At 35.1% G+C, this 18,985-nt stretch overlaps 1 protein-coding gene across 1 annotated transcript; it reads left to right on the forward strand.

The window, feature by feature from the left end:
- Window positions 1-15,135: 15,135 nt before the first annotated feature.
- LOC118853848 (40S ribosomal protein S20-like) lies at window positions 15,136-15,647 on the forward strand. The gene has a single exon (XM_036764079.1). The coding sequence runs from the start codon at window positions 15,241-15,243 to the stop codon at window positions 15,598-15,600; it is 360 nt and encodes a 119-aa protein (XP_036619974.1). The 5' UTR covers window positions 15,136-15,240; the 3' UTR covers window positions 15,601-15,647.
- Window positions 15,648-18,985: the final 3,338 nt, after the last annotated feature.

Consider the following 18,985-nt stretch of genomic DNA (forward strand, 5'->3'; position numbering starts at 1 on the left):
CGTGCCCCTTATTTGGCAGACAAGAATGTCTCTGCAATGAGGATCAGAAGGAGCTCTGCCTGGGACTCCTGTACCCCAAGAAGAAAATAACATATATGTAGCCATGTGATGAATTCATGGGTGAAATTTGTTATGGTGGTATATTTCTCCAACACACTACTTTGAGAGAATGATATCTGCAGTATGTTTTGAAATCCATATAATTCCTACATAGATGTCATGCACAAGCCCTTCTATAAACCTGGAGACCATATTCATTCTAGGGCCTGTGATAACATGATGACTTTCATTATGGTGCAGGTTTGTTAAGAGAGAGTATAGTTTACAATTATTTCTGAAAAAAATGTTCCTTTGTACAAAACTGTATCATGTAGATGTGGGTATATATTGCCTCATCCTATGAATAATATGAAAGCCACTCTATTTGGATGTCTGAAAACGCTTGCGTAAAGTGAAAGACCACATAGAACTTATTTCAGTAAAAAGTTGAATCAGAAAAAAAATAATTAATGTATTCATTCATTCATTAGTCCATTCGTTGTTAGTCAATCAGTACAATTCCTTATTTCAGAGACAAGGAAAAACACAGAACCATGATTTGAACTCGGACCTCCAGACTCTAAATCCAAAGCTTTTTCCAATATACAGTGTCCAAAATGAATGTGAAAAAGAGATTTATATATCATATGTTACTTGAAAGCTGTGGGGTTTTAGAAGCCACACAGAAACCTTTCTCCTTACTTTTATTTCTTCTTTGAATACTTGAATTGCTTCATTAAGAAAGTGCTATGGGCAGGTCCTAGTGCTTGCTCCTGATTAGATTTTTTAATTTAAAATGTTGATCCTGAGCCCCCTACCTTGCCGTGTCTCTGAAGGAGGGCTTTAGCAGGACTCCAATCCTTTGAATTCCAGGATTGTTCTCACAATTTGCTATTCACTCTTTGTAACCACTTTTATTCTGAATAATTGTTCTTGTACTCTTAGCCTTGATATTCTGCATTTCAAATTCTGTTACCTCCCTGCATAGGGAAGCCAATGTGCACTCTTATTGACCCACTATCAATAAAAGGAGGATGTTTGCCTAACAATGTTTCCTTATTGACTTTCTCTGAAAATAAAATCATAGGGTGCCTTTTCTTTAGCAAGCTCACTAATAAGTCACCTTGACCTTATCTGGTTTAAAGGAAATCTGGGGAGATAGATATCTGGACTTCACAAGCCAAGCCAGAATCCCCCTTGCTGAACTGTACAGAACATGCCCTCTGCTCTGAACTGTACAGAACATCCCTTATAACATTACTAATGCCTCATATTCTCTACACAACCTTTCTAATGCCTCTAAGCTTTTCCTTAGGAAAGTCCACAACAGGGATTTGTTTGCTTATCTAATAACCCATATCCTTCTAATCCTTAAGCTATCTCAAGCCCAGTTTCTCCGGCCACATTTCCTCTACTGCCTCAATTCACTGAAGACCTGTCCAATTTGAGAATTGCCTTGACCAATGCAAATCTGAGCTACCTGAGGGTCAGAAAGCTTCAGTGATGAGCATATGGTCACTAAACAAGTGAGAGGCAGGATCTGAGCTCTGATTTTATGTCCAGAATTTTTTCTACTCTATCACACTATTTCTCAATTAATAATCATTAAATGAAAACTCTAATTACCTCAACACAACCCATGATGATTTCCGTTCATGGTGGAGGGGTGGAGTGGAAGAAGATGAGGAAGGTATTCAGGGCATCTCTGTTAATTATTATTAAACATAATTCAAGATATCTAGTAATATTTATCATTGTTTATTTCTAGAATCACACAAAGAAAAAAATAAGTTTTGTCAGGCATTTGGGAGAAGCAGAAAAAAAGCAGAATTTCTAGAATCCATTCCATTACTTAGCATGGAATGATCCAAGTTTCTATATTATCCAAATGATAGTGATTTTCTTTCGCATGTTCAGGCAGCATACATTACTCAATAACACAAGCAATATCAAGGAATGATGTCAAGGAATCAAAGCAGATTGATAAAATGACACATTTTATGATACAAACATTTTATGACATGATAAAATGACACATTTTATGATACAAACATTTTATGATACATAACATTTATGTAACGCTTGTCAATATTTTATATAATTATGAAATAATACATGAGGAAAGAACTTCATAGGTTCCTTGGGCGACTTCCTACTTAAATAAGAAGCCACTTGGCTTGCTACTCAAGAAAGGGTCATCTAGTCTTTTCTTAATGCCTCCAGGGAGTAAGACCATATTAACTGGTGGGAGACCATTCCACTTTTGCAAAGCTCTAATCTTGAAGAAGTTTTATTTTTTCCCCTTACCTCATGCCTAAATATAATCTTTTTGCAAATAGTATCCTTTGCTTCTAATTTTGCCCCTTAGGGTGAATTGCAGTTTTTTTTTTCCTTTCCATTTTTCCCTGATGGCCCTTAAAATACCTAAGGAATGCTCCCTTATCTCCTGTAAATCTCTTCTTATACAGAATTTATCCCAGTTCATCTATATAACAACTCTGCACATTTTTCAGAACAAAGTTTGTCACTTTCATTACACATAGGAAAGCCATTAGAAGATCACACCACATCATTTGAAAAAGTTCTGGTCTTGAGCAAGGCTCTCAGGGCCACCTTCATTTGGATAAAATGTTCTTAACCTGGGGGTCCATGGACCCCTCTAGAAAGACTTTATATTCTCCTTGAATTTCAGGGGGGAAATATATACATTTATTATGTAGTTTTACTATCTTCTAACTTAAACTAAGTAATTACTCCATTTATTTTAAAACATTATTTCAAGAAGGGGTTCCATAACATCCCTAAATTACCAAAGGGGTCTATGATTTAAATAAAAAGTTAAGAGTTCCTGGCTAGACTCACAGTTCTAGGAAACTCATTTGAGCTTTGGAGGTTTGAGTCATTTGTTATTTATTTTCTAAATTTATAAGTTATTTTTAACATTCTTTTTTTTTAATTTTTAGTTCCAAACAGTATCAGTACCTCCTCTAGTCATTGAGGAGGCAAACAATATATTTGATCAATTGGACATGTGAAATATTGAGAAACATTTCCATATAAGCCATGTCATAAAAATTCAGAATAATAAAGAAATTTTATATATATATATATATATATATATATATATATATATGCACTAATACTTCATCAGTTCTCTATTTGGAGGGAGACAGCATTTTTCATCATGAGTCCATTGGAGTCCATTGGAATTATCTGGAATCATTCAATTAGGCCGATTACCTAAGTCTTTTACAGTTGATCATTACAATATTGTTGTTACTATGTATAATGATCTGTTGGCTCTGTTCACTTCACTTTGTATCAATTCATATATTTCTTTTTATATTTTTTTCTGAAATCATCCTGCTTACCATTTCTTATAGCTTAATAGTATATCATCACAATCACATGCCACAAATTGCTCGGTTAATCTCCAATTGATGGGCATCACCTCAATTTCCAGTTCTTTGCCAGCACAAAAAAGTTGTTAATAAATATTTTTGTACATATATGTCCTTTTCCTTTTTCTTTCATCTCTTTGAGATACAGATCTAGTAGTGGTGGTGTTTCTGAATCAACTAATGTGTAGAATTTTACCACAATATTCACTTTTCAGATTATTGTCATAGATGATCTGACAAAAAATTCTCTACTAAATGCTGTTGAAAATATAGATTGAAATCAAGTAGAACCATCACACTTAATGCATAATATTATAAGGCTGAACTAGTCAACCACTGATTGTTTGCTTGGGAAAATATCAAAAACTGCTTTCCAAAATATAACCTAAATCAAAACTATGTGGAATTTGCTCGACATAGAAATTAACCTATTTCATTACCTGAGGTCTAAAGTATGGATTTCAGAGGATTCACAAGTTTAGATGGAAAAAAATACAATTTAATTTTCACTAATTTCTAATTCAAATTTAACATTTCCTTCAAATATGTTGAAACATTTTTGAAGCAGTCCATAGGCTTTATCAGATTGTCCAGATTAGCTAAAGTGATCAATGACCCCGAAATGTTAAGTATCCTGATGTAGACAGTGCTATTAAGACATGGAAACTAGCTCAAAGGATCACTATGGGTAGTAATCATGAGACATACCTGGTTCATTTCCCCTGGAGAGAAAGAGATTTTCAATAGTAAGAAATATGACCTTCACTTGCCTACGGGGGTAATACTTGATACAAAGAAAACAGGATTTGACCATTGACTTCTTAAATTCATTTGAAAGAATGTGCAGATGTACATGTACTATATGTGTATATAGAAGCATGAAAATATATGTAGAATACAGAAAAAGAAAAGGTATTCATATATGTATGTATATACATCTATGCATCTATATATACACACATATATATATATACATATATGTATGAATGTGTGTATATCATATATACTAATATAATATGGTATACTAGAGTAACCTATAATTATGTAATGTATCAAACTGGTAGAAATGTTGATTGTGAAACTAGCTAATTCAAACATGGCTAAAGGATTTAGACGTTTTGGAGTTATTGTTAATCTTAGAAAGGAGAAATTCATCTATGGAAAATTTACTTTTGCCTAATGAGAATTTCATAGTATCAGATAAACTTGGAATGGTGTTCACAGAGTAAAAGTATACATTAGCATATGTTTTTGGAAAATGTTCATTAACCTCTACCAACACAGTTTATTTTTTTTTCTCAAGTCCATTTATTCAATTGCACCTTGCAGGAAAATCACTTTTGCTTTGATTGGAGAAAATACATTGCTGGTATACTCATATTTCTTTATTCAGATAAATTAATTTGGATAAATTGGAGATTTAAATGTTATGAAAAAAGATCAAAGTTGAAATAGAAATTCAGTGCTTATCTCCCCCATTTTTTTGGTCTCTGACCAGGTATACATCCCAGCAGTTTTGAGCAATGCAGGCGTAGAGAAATATAATTTAAAAGCAACAAAAGGTATTATTCATCCAGCCTATTTTAAATTAACTTTTAGGTTTTCTTGCATAGACCAAAGTGAAGACAATTATTTTTTTCAGGCAGAACTCTACAACTGTTACTTCCAGAAATAGATAATACCAGGAAGACTTAATGCTAATTTCATGAATGTGATATACATCTGTTCGCTTATGTGGTTTATATGTAGCATTAACTATTGTGAAAGTTTAATTAATTCTTGGTATGGTGGGACTAACATGGTATTGGACTTAATGGAAATTAATTTTGAAACATTTTTATATGCTTAAAATCTAACAGAAAATTGACTGTGTAGCCCAGTTCCCAATAGACAGTGTTCTATACTAGATGTACTTTAAGAAAGTTGGAATAAAAAGTATAATTTTTAAAATTGCAAGTAGTGAGCATATTATACTACAAATTAACCCATTGAGTTTGCTCCCTTTGATTTGCTAAATAGGTTCATAACATTTAACTTTGTTGTTCAGATATGTGGACGAATCTGCTAATTGAATCAAGTTGAGTTTCAGTGTTAGTTTTCAACACTTGAATACGTGTAGCTTGCATAAACAAGAAATAAGGAATAAAGAAGCAAAGATGTGAGTGACAGAAGTTAAATAATTAATTGATAGGTTTTTTGTAAATTGCTTGGTTAGTTGCTTGGCTAATACCAAATTTTATATATGCATGGATACCAGATTTCTTTCTCATAAACAGAAGTATTATCTAATGGAGAGATTATTGTCCTGCCACTAAATAGCTGTATGAGCTTCGTTCATTTACTTAACCATTCTGGGGTTCTGTTTCCTTATTGGTAAAAATGCAACGATCTTTTAAATCATCCTCCTTCCACCAGAACCACATTTTAAAAAATAATTTTTTATTTAATGTCTAGAACTATTTTTTTTCGTGTGGGGAGATCTCTACATGAAAACTCTCTCTGTTCTTCCACAACAATAGTGATTTATGGTCATAGGATTATAGAACACAAGCTCACAGATCTAGAGATACAATATTACATAGTCATCTAGTCTAACCACTTTCCTGCTCACACACATATATAAATACTTACCAGATACCTCTGCATTTTCCATTAGTAGTTGTGCTCTCTAGGGAATATCATGCCTCACAAAGGATAAGCTGATCACCTGAAATCTCATTGACATACTGAATGACTTAGCTTTCCATTTTGAGTACCTTCTCTCCTCCCTCAGTTGCCTCTCTGCTCTGATTGGAGGGCTGGAGAATGGAAAAATAAACATATCCCAAAGCTTGCTGGTAACTCTCCATTTTCCATAAGCATTCCTGCTTGGTTTTAACTCCACAAAATACCATAACTCCTGGAACTACCCTCACCTTCCTACTCTCCCCACCTCTCAATCTTCAGCTTCCTTTACTGTGTTTTCCTCCCCTCTTAGAATGTAAGTTCCTTGAGAGCAAGGACTGTGTCTTTTTATTTCTTATATGCCCAATCCTTAGCACAGCATCTGCAATATAGCATATATTGCACTATTTATTAAATTGAAATGAAAAATGTGTGCATTTATCATAAAATCTTTATTGGACTCTCATTATAGAAAAGATATTTTTACTCTTCCCTAAATGATTCTCTATCCCTCTCCCCATAATGTCTGTTCTAAATTTTCTCTTTCCTTCTTAAATCCCATCACCATTGATCCTTAGCCTTCAAAATTGAAGATCCTATCCTTCATTTCTTTCCCTTTTCATTCAATACTTTATCAGTTGGTGATTAACTTCTAGTGATTTAATTATCATCTATATGCAGATATTAGCTGACATATTCTATCATAACATATGATATCACATAATATATGATGTCATATTATATCGTGTCACACCTTCATATATCTGCTATTATATGATACAGTTATATCTGCTACATAATTTTATTATATAGTTATACTAATTATATTACATTATTCTAGAGTATCTGCTAAGCCACATTCACATATCTCCAAATGCCACTTGTATATCTCAAACTCAATATATCCAAAATCAGACTCATTTTCTTTTTCCGAAAACTTCTCCATTCCAAACTTTCCTATCATTACTGATGGTACTATCATTCTCCTAGTCATCAAGGTTGACAACCTTGGTGTCATCCTTGATTCCTCAATCTCAACCACCACAAATATCCAACTAATAGTCAATTTTTGTCATCTCTACCTTAACAACATCTCTTTATGTGTATCCTTTCTTCTCCACTTCTAGAGCCATACTTCTAGTTCAGGGCCTCACCAACTTTCAACTGAACTATTATGATAAACATCTAACTGGTCTCCCTGCCTGAAGTCTCTTCCATGATCTCTTCTATGATCCTGTTTTATCGTCCTTCATGAAATTCTTAAAACAAGATATTCCATTTCCCATCTTTGTGCTTTCATCCCAGATGTGCTTTATGACTGGAAAGGTCCATCCTCTCAGCTCCAGTTCCCTAACTTTCCCTGCCTTTCTTCAATTACTCAACTCAAAATCCACCATCTGCACAAGGATTTTCCTGGTCAGCACAAATGCTAATCTCTTGCTCTTTCTTATTGCATTACACATACACACACATACATATACACACAAATTTATATGTATGCAAATACATGTACATTTAGTTGTATTATAATGTTATGTTGTATTGTATCTTTTTCATACCTAAAACTTACATGTTGCCTCTCCCAATGGAACATAAGCTTCTTGAGAGAATCTGCTGTTCTTGTCATCATGATATGTTTATTCTGTCTTTCACTATACCCTAGGTACTTAGCAGAGTACTTTTCATATAGTAATTGCTTAATAAATCCATATTGATTTATCTTTTGTGAGTTATCATTGGGATTCCCAAGCATGAATGAATGAGTATTTATTAAGCATTCAATCTTAATTGTGTCAGACAGAATTCTAAATGGCAGAGATACAAGTATGCCCTTGCCTTCAAGGAGCTTCCATTCTAATAGCATGAGGGGTAAAAAAAAGGAGTGACTAGGAAAAGGTAAAATAAGAAAGATGATGAGTATTTGTGATAGTATTTATTTGATTACTGGTCTCAAATCAAGAGTTTCAAAGCATGGTATGGAGTGAGAGATATAGATATGGCAGTATGGAAGGAAGATATGGGTAGGTGGCTGATGCTGGTTAGATGTAAGCAGCTCCTATAAATACGCAATACCAAGGAGTGGGGGGTGGGGAATGGTAATCTTGGTTAGGAGGACAAGATAGAAGAGTGATAGCTCTTGAAGCATGGAAGGGAAATGCCATAGTTGCATGGATGGACTATATAGATATAGGCACTGTTATCTATGAGAGCAGTGTTTGCATCAGTGAGAATAGTTTTCACTACTTGTGAATGACATTATAGACCAATAAACAGAAAGAGCTTCATAAAACATGTGAAGAATATATTGGCAAGGAAAGTTTTTTGTTTCCTAGAGAATATTATATATTTCCAATAAGCAAAAGCAAACTTGCAAAAACGATGTCTGACATACTTGTCATTAAGATAATTTTTAGCTCCAGTTTCCTTCTATGATCCTTACAGTGACAATAACCATAGCAAACATCTTTTTATACTCTTTGCTAAGCATTACAGTAGAAGGCATTTGTTCCTAATGGTTATCTTTGGAATTATAATTATTCTGTTGTGGTATAATTTTCATTTTGTTGTTTTTTCATGTTTTTGTTTTTGTTTTTTCTTGAATTCTTACTCTCAAAGACAGAAAGGGATTTTCCATTTTTTTGATGTTTTATCATTGGTAGAATGTTTAGTAGAAAACATTTTTCAATAAGGACATAAAAAAACTCTTGTATTCTTATTATATTTGGCAAGAAAATTGATACCATTTTCTGATGAATGATAACCTCCCCATATAAACACACACACACACATACACATGTATATACATATATATATATACATATATATTCTTATATGTCTACACACATATATACCTATACATACACACACATAGTGATGTAATACTAATTAAGGTGGGATTTTTTTTTGCTGTTTTCTCTTTTAGCACTTATTTAATCAAATGCCCTTGTTGAGTACAGGCCTTTGTGTCTTTGATTTAATTAGGAGTCTTTGATGACCTCCTTGTCTCAAGGGAAAGCCTGATTTGCATGGGTTTGTCCCAGGTTTGTGATGCTTTTAGGTCATGTGTATGAGTCTCATGCATGACACTTTTTCACTCTGAACAGAATGTATAAACTCAAGAAGTTGGTGTCTTCCCTTGGGGCTTTCAGTCACTGGAAGAGTGGTGCATGACTCTGGGCAAGCCATTGTTAAGAGCTCCCTGGCTTGTGAACCCAGATATTGATACTTTCTTGGTAAATATGAATTGTGATTTGGTGTGTTTATATTGTGTATGTTTGTGATTTGTTTGTATTTGCTCTGAATTCAGGGTGCTTACTTTTCCTCCTGATCTAAGTGAATTATATTTGTATGTTGGATTAAAGTAAGATTGTTAACCCCTTAACATTACTGTCCTTGGTAAAGCAGATCAAAAGAACATGTGTTAGCAGCTCTTGCTGTTTGTTTTGTTGGGTATTAATCCTCAACAGCTGCTGGTAGCCAAATTGTTGCTACAAATGGGCAAACACAGAATACTTCTGAGGGAAAGTGAAATTGGAGATAATTAAACTCAGCTGTCAAAATTCAAACAAGGAGCCCCTCCCTTACTAAGAGGATGCTTGTTGACTTGACTATGATTATTGTCTTCTTGATTAATACCATTTTCACATCCTAGTGCACCTATATCATTAAGGCAGAATTCATGATTTCAAAGAAATCCATGAATATGCCTGAATGGTCCAGAATCACAGGATATAAGAAATTCTCTAATTATAAGGCAGAGGAGATAAAGCTTTTATTCAAGCTCCACAGTAGCAGACCCATGGACCAGTGTCCCCAATTCAATATCCTGGCAAGAACCTTCCAAAACCAATATGCCCATCTCACAGTAGTGACCAGGAGATTACAGAAAAATATTATGGCAGCAAGCCAAGCCATACTGGTGCTTCCCCCCAATGCTAGGGCCCTCCAGTAAGAAGATTACCCACTGGTCTCAAGCCCTTGCTCAGCGCTCTCCAGTCTGCACGAGGGTCAGTCCTGTGTCAGTAGTGGCTGCTGCCTCCACTGCTGCTGCTGCTGCCACCACTTCTCCTTGTCCTCCCTCCACTACATCTCAATCGCCAATCTCTGTTCTCTCCTTTATATATAGTCGCCAGATGTCATCCTGTTGACTAGAATGTCATCTGAGTGATCCGAACTCAGGCACCTAGTGTTGGCTCTGGTCTCAGCCACAGCCTGTTCAAATGGGTGGGACAGAGCTTCTCATTTACTGATTGCCTTTATAGCACCCTATCCTTATCTGATCCTTAGAAATGGTTATTTTTCCCTCTAACAACCTGGTTTGCTTGTTATATTAAAAGAAAGAATGCCTGTCTTCCTGCACATCTTAGAATTTGTCCTTTCTCTTTAGTTCTTAAGTGAAAAGGGCACTACAGTTGAAGTTATAAGAAGTGGATTGATTCCTGACTATGTGTTTTACTACCTGGATAACTTTTGGTAAGTTACTTAACCTCACAAGGTATCAGTTGACTTGACTAAGCTGAGCTATGAGAACAGAAAAGAAGCAGCTACCACCAGGAGCCCTAACTTTGCCATGGTCACACAACTAGCACATTTAAAAAGTAAGATTTAAGCCTACATTTCCACTAACTCCAAGTGTAGGCCATTTACTACTACACAAAAGGGGTGGATATTTGTTTATTTGTTTGTATGTTTGTTTGTTTTTCTATATTGTTTTTGTTGGAAGAAGATTATATATATTCTATGTGTTGCCAGAGTGCAATCCATGAGACAATAAGCATTTATTATGCATCTCCTATGTGCCTGGAACTATTCTGAGGGCAGAAATAGAAGCAATAGGTAGAAATTTAAAAACGGTATGTTTGAGATCAACAAAAAGAAAATCTTCCTCAGAATTGGAACTGGCCTAATGTGGAAGGGCAGGAGTTAGTGAGGAGTCTTTCCCCAGAAGTCCTCCTAGAAAAGTTGAATGACTAACTCATGCTTCACTCAGATTTGTGCTCTGAGTCTAAATTGTGATAAATGACCTCTGAAGTCTCTTCAAATTCTTGGATTTAGTGATTGATTCTATAGCAAAACTAACAGGACCTAATTATCCTAACACTCCACATCAAATCAATCCAAATAGCAACAACTATTCCCTTGATGTTTTACTATTCATATGAATTCTCTTTATTAAACCCAAGAATCTAAAATAGTTTTGTTATCTGACCAGGCTCTTCATTCCATCAGGCACAGCACACATCAATGCTTATTTATGGAAACAACTCTCTCAGATGCTTTTTTTTTCTTCCAGTTTTAATATAGTTCTTTCACTGATTGGTCTAGAGAACTGATCTATAATTAACTCAGCCTCCTTTGCCCTTGTCAAAACTTCCACAGACCTCCATTGTAATATAGGCCATATGTTACTAGTCCCCTCCCTGGGAAATCTTGTAAGGCTGTTTACTGTCTCCTTGATTAATAATATTTCCATCTTCTAGGGCACCCTGTCCTTATCTGATCCTCAAAGGGAGGTATCTCTCCCTCTAACATCCTGGTTTGCTTTGTATGTGAAAGGAATGAATACCTGTCCTCCTATATATCTTAAAATTTGCCCTTTCTCCTCAATTCATAAGTGATAAGAGCACTGGGTTTAAAGGCAGAAGAGATGGTTTGATTCCTGGCTCTGTTTCCTGCTTCCTGTGACTTTTGCTAAGTCACTTAACCTCACTGAGTATCAGTTTTCTCACTTATGGTTTTATGACCTTGACATCTCTTTCATGACTGAGTCAATCTTAGTTCCAAATTCATCTCATCCTGAGTAGGAAAGTACAGTTGCCACAGAGACCCTAGAATTAAAAAAAAACCCTGAGAGATGAAACCAAATTTAAAAAAAAAATTAGTTTTAGAAATGCAATATGACAGTATTGTGATGAGTAGGAAGAAGCTGTTCCCTAAAAATCTCTGAAGGGATTACTTTCTAAATCCATATGCAAAAATAATGCTAGACACTGCATCTCCCAAGTCAACATCTTTGCACTGGCTGTCCCTCATACCTGTAATGGTCTCTCTCACCTTACCTCAGGGAGGGCTCACGCTGTGGTATAAGGTTGGTCAAGCCCTTTTCAGGACCTATCACCCAACTCTCACCTGTGTCTCCAAGAAGCTGTAACATGCACAATAGCCACATCCCAATAAAACCATCTTGGCAGATAGGCCAAACCAGGTTGTGCTTAATCAACAGGCTTCAAACACATAGAGGAATTAGGGGGATATCTATGTACAAGAAAATTAGCGATTAAAAAAACAGAGGAAGGCACAGGAATTAATGGTAGTCAAAAAGGCTTCTGGTAAAAGGAAGGATTTTAGATGGAACTTAAGGAAGTCAAGGAAGCCAGAAACAGGAGATGAAAGAGAGAATTCCAAGCATGGGAGACAATCAATAAAATGACAGGACTTAGGAGATGAAATATCTTGTGGGAGGAACATCAATAATGCCAGTGCATGTGATAGGAAGCGAGTACAAAACATATGAAAACTGGAAATGTGGTGATGGGGGAGATCAAACTATGAAGAAGTTTTAATGTCAAACAGGATTTTATATTTGATCATGGAGGTGATAGAGAACAATGGGAAGTAACTTAATATAGGAGTGACATGGTCAGATCTGTGCTTTAGGAAGATTGATTTGACAGCTGAGCAGAGGATAGTATGGGATGGCAGTTACACCAACTACAAGACTATTTCAATCATCCAGGAATAATGTAATGATGGCCTGCCTGTACCAGGGTGGTAGTAGAGTCAGAGGAAAGGACTGGTGATATAAGAAATGTTGTGAAAATAAAAATAGGCAAGAGCTAGCAACAGATTAGGTATTTGAGTTGAGAAAGATTAAAGAATAAGAATGACACATAAGTTCTAAACTTGGGTAACTGGAAGAACGATAGTGCGCTTGACAATAATAAGGAACTTCAGAAGAGGGGAGGGTTACCTTTGATGCAGGGAAATGCTTATAACTGAAGATAAGTCAGAGTATCTGTATTTAAATTCTGGTTTTGTCACACATTAACCATCTTTGCTTTCTCTCGGCATCATAAAAATACCAATGGAATAATGGACTGTCCATTAGTCATCTCTCAGTCTCATTATATGACCAATTTATGTTCTCTTTACTCATAAATTTCTTTGATGGAATCATGTGTTTCCATTTCTTCATCATGATTCATTATTCGTAACTTGTTGTAGTTTATTCACACTCAGAATACTGGATATGTTGATTGCCCTCAGAGTGATACTCATTTTAAATTCTTCAGATACTCTCCATATCTCATAGTTATACAACACACTGGTAGAATACTGGTTTTTAAAAGAACAAACTTTTTTGTGGCAACGTTTTTTTTGTCTGCGGCAACAACGAAATAGATGATTAGGAAGTATTCAATAAGAATGGGAAAACTTATGTGAACTGATTCAAAGTGAAGGAAAAACAGTCAGGAAACAATATTCACAATGACTGAAACAATGTGAATGGAAATAACAGCTAAAATAAAGGGCACTGTAGGAGTATACCAACCAAGACTGGCACTCGAAAAGAACTGAGAAAATGCAAACACTTTGCTTCATTGCAGAAGTGTTGGATTATGAGTTCTTAATATTCTTTTGGGAAACTTCTTTTATTTGTAAGAATGACCTCAATCTTTCTGTGCCCTTGGTTTCTTCTCTTTTTTGAGATAGTCTGAAAATGGTTTCTTCAAGTCACTCAAATGTGTCACTTCCAGCAGAGGTTACTCTATTTTTGAACTATGACAGATGTTTCTTTCATCTTTATTGTCTTCAGTGTCATTTCTACCTCCTCTATCCTGGTATATGATGACGAGTTAGTGCTAACTCTAGCATCTTTAATGGTGAAAATAGTTTACCATGATTCTCCCTCCCCAATTTCCATATATTTATTATCCTCCTGATCCATAATGGACCCATCAATACATGATATTCATACATAAATATGTTTTGGATAATATTGTTTGTTCAGTCTCTTAAGAAGTTTTCTTCAAACTTGTTTAACCTTTCATTGATTTTCTCTACTTTATGAGACAATATTGTTCAAAACCTCTTTCCATTCTTTCCTGTAAGACTTTGCACTCAAGTTTATGTTGTCATCTTTTGTTGCCCTTGGCTGTCATATTTCTATGATTGTCAAATAAGTCATGTTTGGTTGCTAAGTCCACTTACCGCTCACTATCCATTATCCTAGCAATGACAATCGATTTACATCAAGCTTTCCTATGGAATTATTGCCATTGGGGTTGATGTCCATTACTCTCTTTTTAGCCCATTTGGGGTATCAATGCCTAATTTTATTGATTAGGTTATAAGTTTTTAACTATATATCACATTCTCACTTTTATTCTTTCTTACAGTTTTGAAATTAATTTTGATTTGGGTTTTAATGAGTCAGTGGTCTAATTACACCAAAAAGCCAACTGATTTCATGAATAAATTATATATGAATAATGAGTCATATCCTATTTAGTAAAATATAATCAATTACACTTATTTATGTCATTTGGTGCTCATGATATGCAGTACCTTCAAGATCTTTTCTTTTAAAAAAATAATCCTAAGTTTCTCTTTAAAAACCTTTGGCCTCCCTTATCCTTGATTACTGATTCATATTTTACAATATATTTTTCATCATCCTTATCAATTTCTACATTTGCATTCAAGTCAGGTGTTGTCAAACTACAAACTGATGTAATCGGAGTATCTTACTCAGGTGTCAGCATTTCCCTATCTCTTCATCCTGTGGACATCGGTGCATAAGCCTCATTTTCATGGTGATTTCTTTTCCTATATGTTTGGCATCAGCACTTCAATATGACATGCCCAAATATCTCATAAATACATTCTTTGGAATGTATTAAAAACAATTCAAATAATTCCTTTGTTTGTCCAAGTACAATCTATGAGCCATCTGTCCATTTAACTTCACCTCCCCCTTTCTTCCTACTTCATTTACAATGAAAGTGTCGCTCTTTGGTGAAGATATCGCAGGCTGCAGCCGCGTGGAGTCGGCAGTCCCTGCCTCTCCTCCTCCTGACTCACCGCTGTTCGCTCTCACCGAGGAATAAGTCGGTCAGGAAGCCGCTCCACTGTCATGGCATTCAAAGACACCGGCAAGACCCTTGTGGAGCCCGAAGTGGCCATTCACCGGATCCGTATCACCCTCACCAGCCGCAATGTGAAATCACTCGAGAAAGTGTGTGCTGACCTAATCAGAGGAGCCAAAGAAAAGAACTTGAAAGTGAAGGGACGTGTTCGAATGCCCACCAAGACACTTCGGATCACAACTAGAAAAACTCCTTGCGGTGAAGGTTCAAAGACTTGGGATCGGTTCCAGATGAGAATCCACAAACGCCTTATTGATTTGCACAGTCCTTCTGAAATTGTTAAACAGATCACATCTATCAGCATTGAACCAGGTGTAGAAGTTGAAGTCACCATTGCAGATGCCTAACCAATCATTTCTTTTAATAAATTGATTGCAACTATTAAAAAAAAAAACAATGAAAGTGTCAAGGTAAATATAAATTAATTACTCTAGTACTGTCCACTTGTTGGTCATTGATCAAGGTTCTCCATTTTAGAGTACCATCATCTAAGTTAAAGTTTGTAGATGGCCTGAAAACCTAAAGGCAAATAATTTGAGAAGGGTCCCTTTCTCTTATTTCCCTCCTCCTGATTTTATGTTATCATACCTTTAGAATGCATTGAGAGACTTACTCCACACTTGTATTTTTGCTTCAGTGGACTGTTGTCCTTCAAAATCCATTTAAGACAAAAAAGGTGGCATCCCTCTTCCCAACAAGAAATAATATTTACATGTTATCCAAAACTATCTTGTCCAGTCTTTATTTTAATCCTAGAAGCTTTTAAGGTCCACTTGATGCTTATTTTTAACATTTGAATGAAATTAAATTCTAGTTCTTTATCTTATAATCATAGTATATTCCAAAGGTCTTAGTGCAATAATAATCACTTAATGTTTATGATTGCCCTAAGATTTTTGGGACACCACACATAATGAACCATTAGACAAGCCGATGAAGTGTTAATATAAGAAAATATTTCTATATATAAAAGATATGAATCTAAGAGACTTATCCAAATTAGTTATAATCACAACATATGGATATAGTATTTTCTAAGCAATTGTAGGGTTATGCTGAATAATAATGACTATGTCCACATCTTCCATTATCCTGTGGACTCTGCCCTAACCTTCTACTCTTGCACGCATTCCTTGCTATGTATACTTATGTTCCCTCATCAGTATCTCTCATGTCAGTGATCTCTTCTCTACTGTATTGCTCTCATCATAATATATGTCTTCATTACCACCCACCTAGGCAATTGTAATTGCTTCTTAATCCATCTTTCTGCAGCTACTCCTTCCCCTTCTAGTCTACCCTTAATATTGATGGAGTAGTAATGTTCCATATGCAAAGATCTGGTCACTTCATATCTCTATTTTAAAACTTTCAACACTAATAATCATACTGGCGTTTACATGACAGTACATTTTTCAAAGTTAAACTTTACAAGGCACTTTAATTGTGAGGTAAGTGATATAAACTTTAGCATTCACATTTTAGAGATTAGACAGCTAAGGCACATAGTGGTTAACCCTCATATGTTTCGACAGGGCTTAGAACCAAATATTCCTAAAATTAAGTCCAGTACTCTCCTTCATTCCCCACATCATCTCCTGACCCATATATCTCCTCTTTCCTTTGTCAAAAGGAAAGTTTGTTTTCTCCTCCATTACTCCAGCTTTCTAGACAAGACATGCAATCCATTACTTAAGTCTATTAGTAGTTGCCTTTTCCCCTTACAAGTGGGGTCATGGACAGATGTTTGTTCTAAATACAGCCCAGTTTCAGATAGAGAACAGAGAGAGATGTATTTAGTTTGCAGTATGGAAGTCTATAAATCTTTCACACTGAAACAAGTTAAGTTTTCAAGGAGAATCACAATGACTCAAAAAAGGAAAACAACATTTTGACCATATGGGGACTTATACACATAACACATTAAAATGTAAAGTGCATAGATGCCAATGAAGGAGCTTCTTGACAAATATTGTTGGAAATAATTGTGTTGTTGCCAATCATGCTTGACTTTGGAGGGTATAATTTATGATCCTGAGACTCCTGAGCTTGGTTGCCAATGGGGAGCTGAGTATCTAATTCCATGACTTTGTACATATCTTTCAACTAAATTAGAGATCCAAATGCTAATAGGGAAAAACGTATAAGCATCATTATTTTGTAGACACTGATAATACTTGAAGGTCCCTGAGTCCATCAAATGAATGAATTATTCTTCTCCATACTTTGAATGATTATTTTTTATAGGCAGAAGGGTATACTTTCCATTTTAAAAACCACACTAACCATACAGTTAGTTTACTAATATAAAGTACTCTCAACTTTTCTTAATTTTTTCAGATGAGTATATTGTTAAGCATCATGATAATGAAAATAGTTCAGATTTCGAGATTTTAAATTTAAATCAGAAAAGCTCATTGGATAAATATTACATCATAGTCATTTGGGTATTTATCAAAAATAATTCCACAAGCATTTTCAAGTGCCTACTAAGTATGCAATACTGTTATATATTGGCAATTCAACGCCAAAAGTGAAAGTTTCTGCCTTAAAGGAACTTATGCTATACTTGAGGAAAAAAATATGAACACTGTGCTTTTGGCAAACCAGCAATTTATTTGAGTGTTATGATCCATTTCATTGTTTAGGATACTACTAATATATACAATTATACCTGTAGATGTGAGATCAAGTGATGTATTAAGCCCCTACCTGACACTGGAACCACTGATCACTCTATATATTCTTTAACTGCCAGTACCAACCTCATCTTCATAAGGTCCTTTCCTAAGCAGAACATTTGAATTAAGCATGGTTCATTTTAATATTTCTTGCTCACAAATCAAGGTAACAGTTGTTGTTGAAGAACATAGTTACTAGTAGTTCAAGACTTCTTCCCCTTTGTAATTTTGAAATAAAACTCATTAGTCTTAGCTGTCTTCCCTGTCCACCCTAAGATAATTATAACTTCTTCCAAGGTCATTCTTTGGATAATTATTAATGCCTAAACAGGATGGTTTTCCTCCCCATGATGATTGTCTTCAAAGATATGGCTTTTTTTCTGGGTTAACAAGGCAATCTAACATCAAATTTCACTACTTCTGAAAATTTGTCTTTAATTTTCACATAGCTATTGGTATTGGTACTTGTGTGACCTTGGCAAATAGAAGACCAGGATATCTACAGACATAGAACAAAGAGTAGACCTTAACACGTGAGGAATCAGTGACAACTTTCAATTTCCCTTGACTCTTTATCCATCTGAAATTGGGCAGGTTTGGACCATATGCTACAATAAACACTTATGGAATCTATGTGAGTTATACATTGGGTTTTGCTTGTAACCTTTAGTGCTTATAACAATCATGTTTACCACATAACTATCCAATGAGAGGGATTTACTGCAAATGTTGGAAAATGGGTGAAACTAGCTGATCATCTCTTCAGTCTGTCAACAGCATTTCTTAAGCATCTACTATATTTCGGGGATTTTGCTAAGCACTGGGGATATTAAACTTTTCAATAGTCCCTGCTCTCGAGGAACTCACAACAGATAAATCAATATAAAATGTGTACGAAAGAAATGCAAAGAAATTTCACCTGGTATAATTCAGTTTCATCCCTCAAAAAAGTTTACTTTCCATAATTTCTACTTAATGACACACACCATTAAATTAAATAACAACCTATATTTTTTGCTTTATTTATATTTGAAAGTTTTGCTTCCAAAGT

The sequence above is a fragment of the Trichosurus vulpecula genome, chromosome 6 (assembly GCF_011100635.1).
Source record: "Trichosurus vulpecula isolate mTriVul1 chromosome 6, mTriVul1.pri, whole genome shotgun sequence".
In the NCBI taxonomy this organism is placed as follows: Eukaryota; Metazoa; Chordata; class Mammalia; order Diprotodontia; family Phalangeridae; genus Trichosurus; species Trichosurus vulpecula.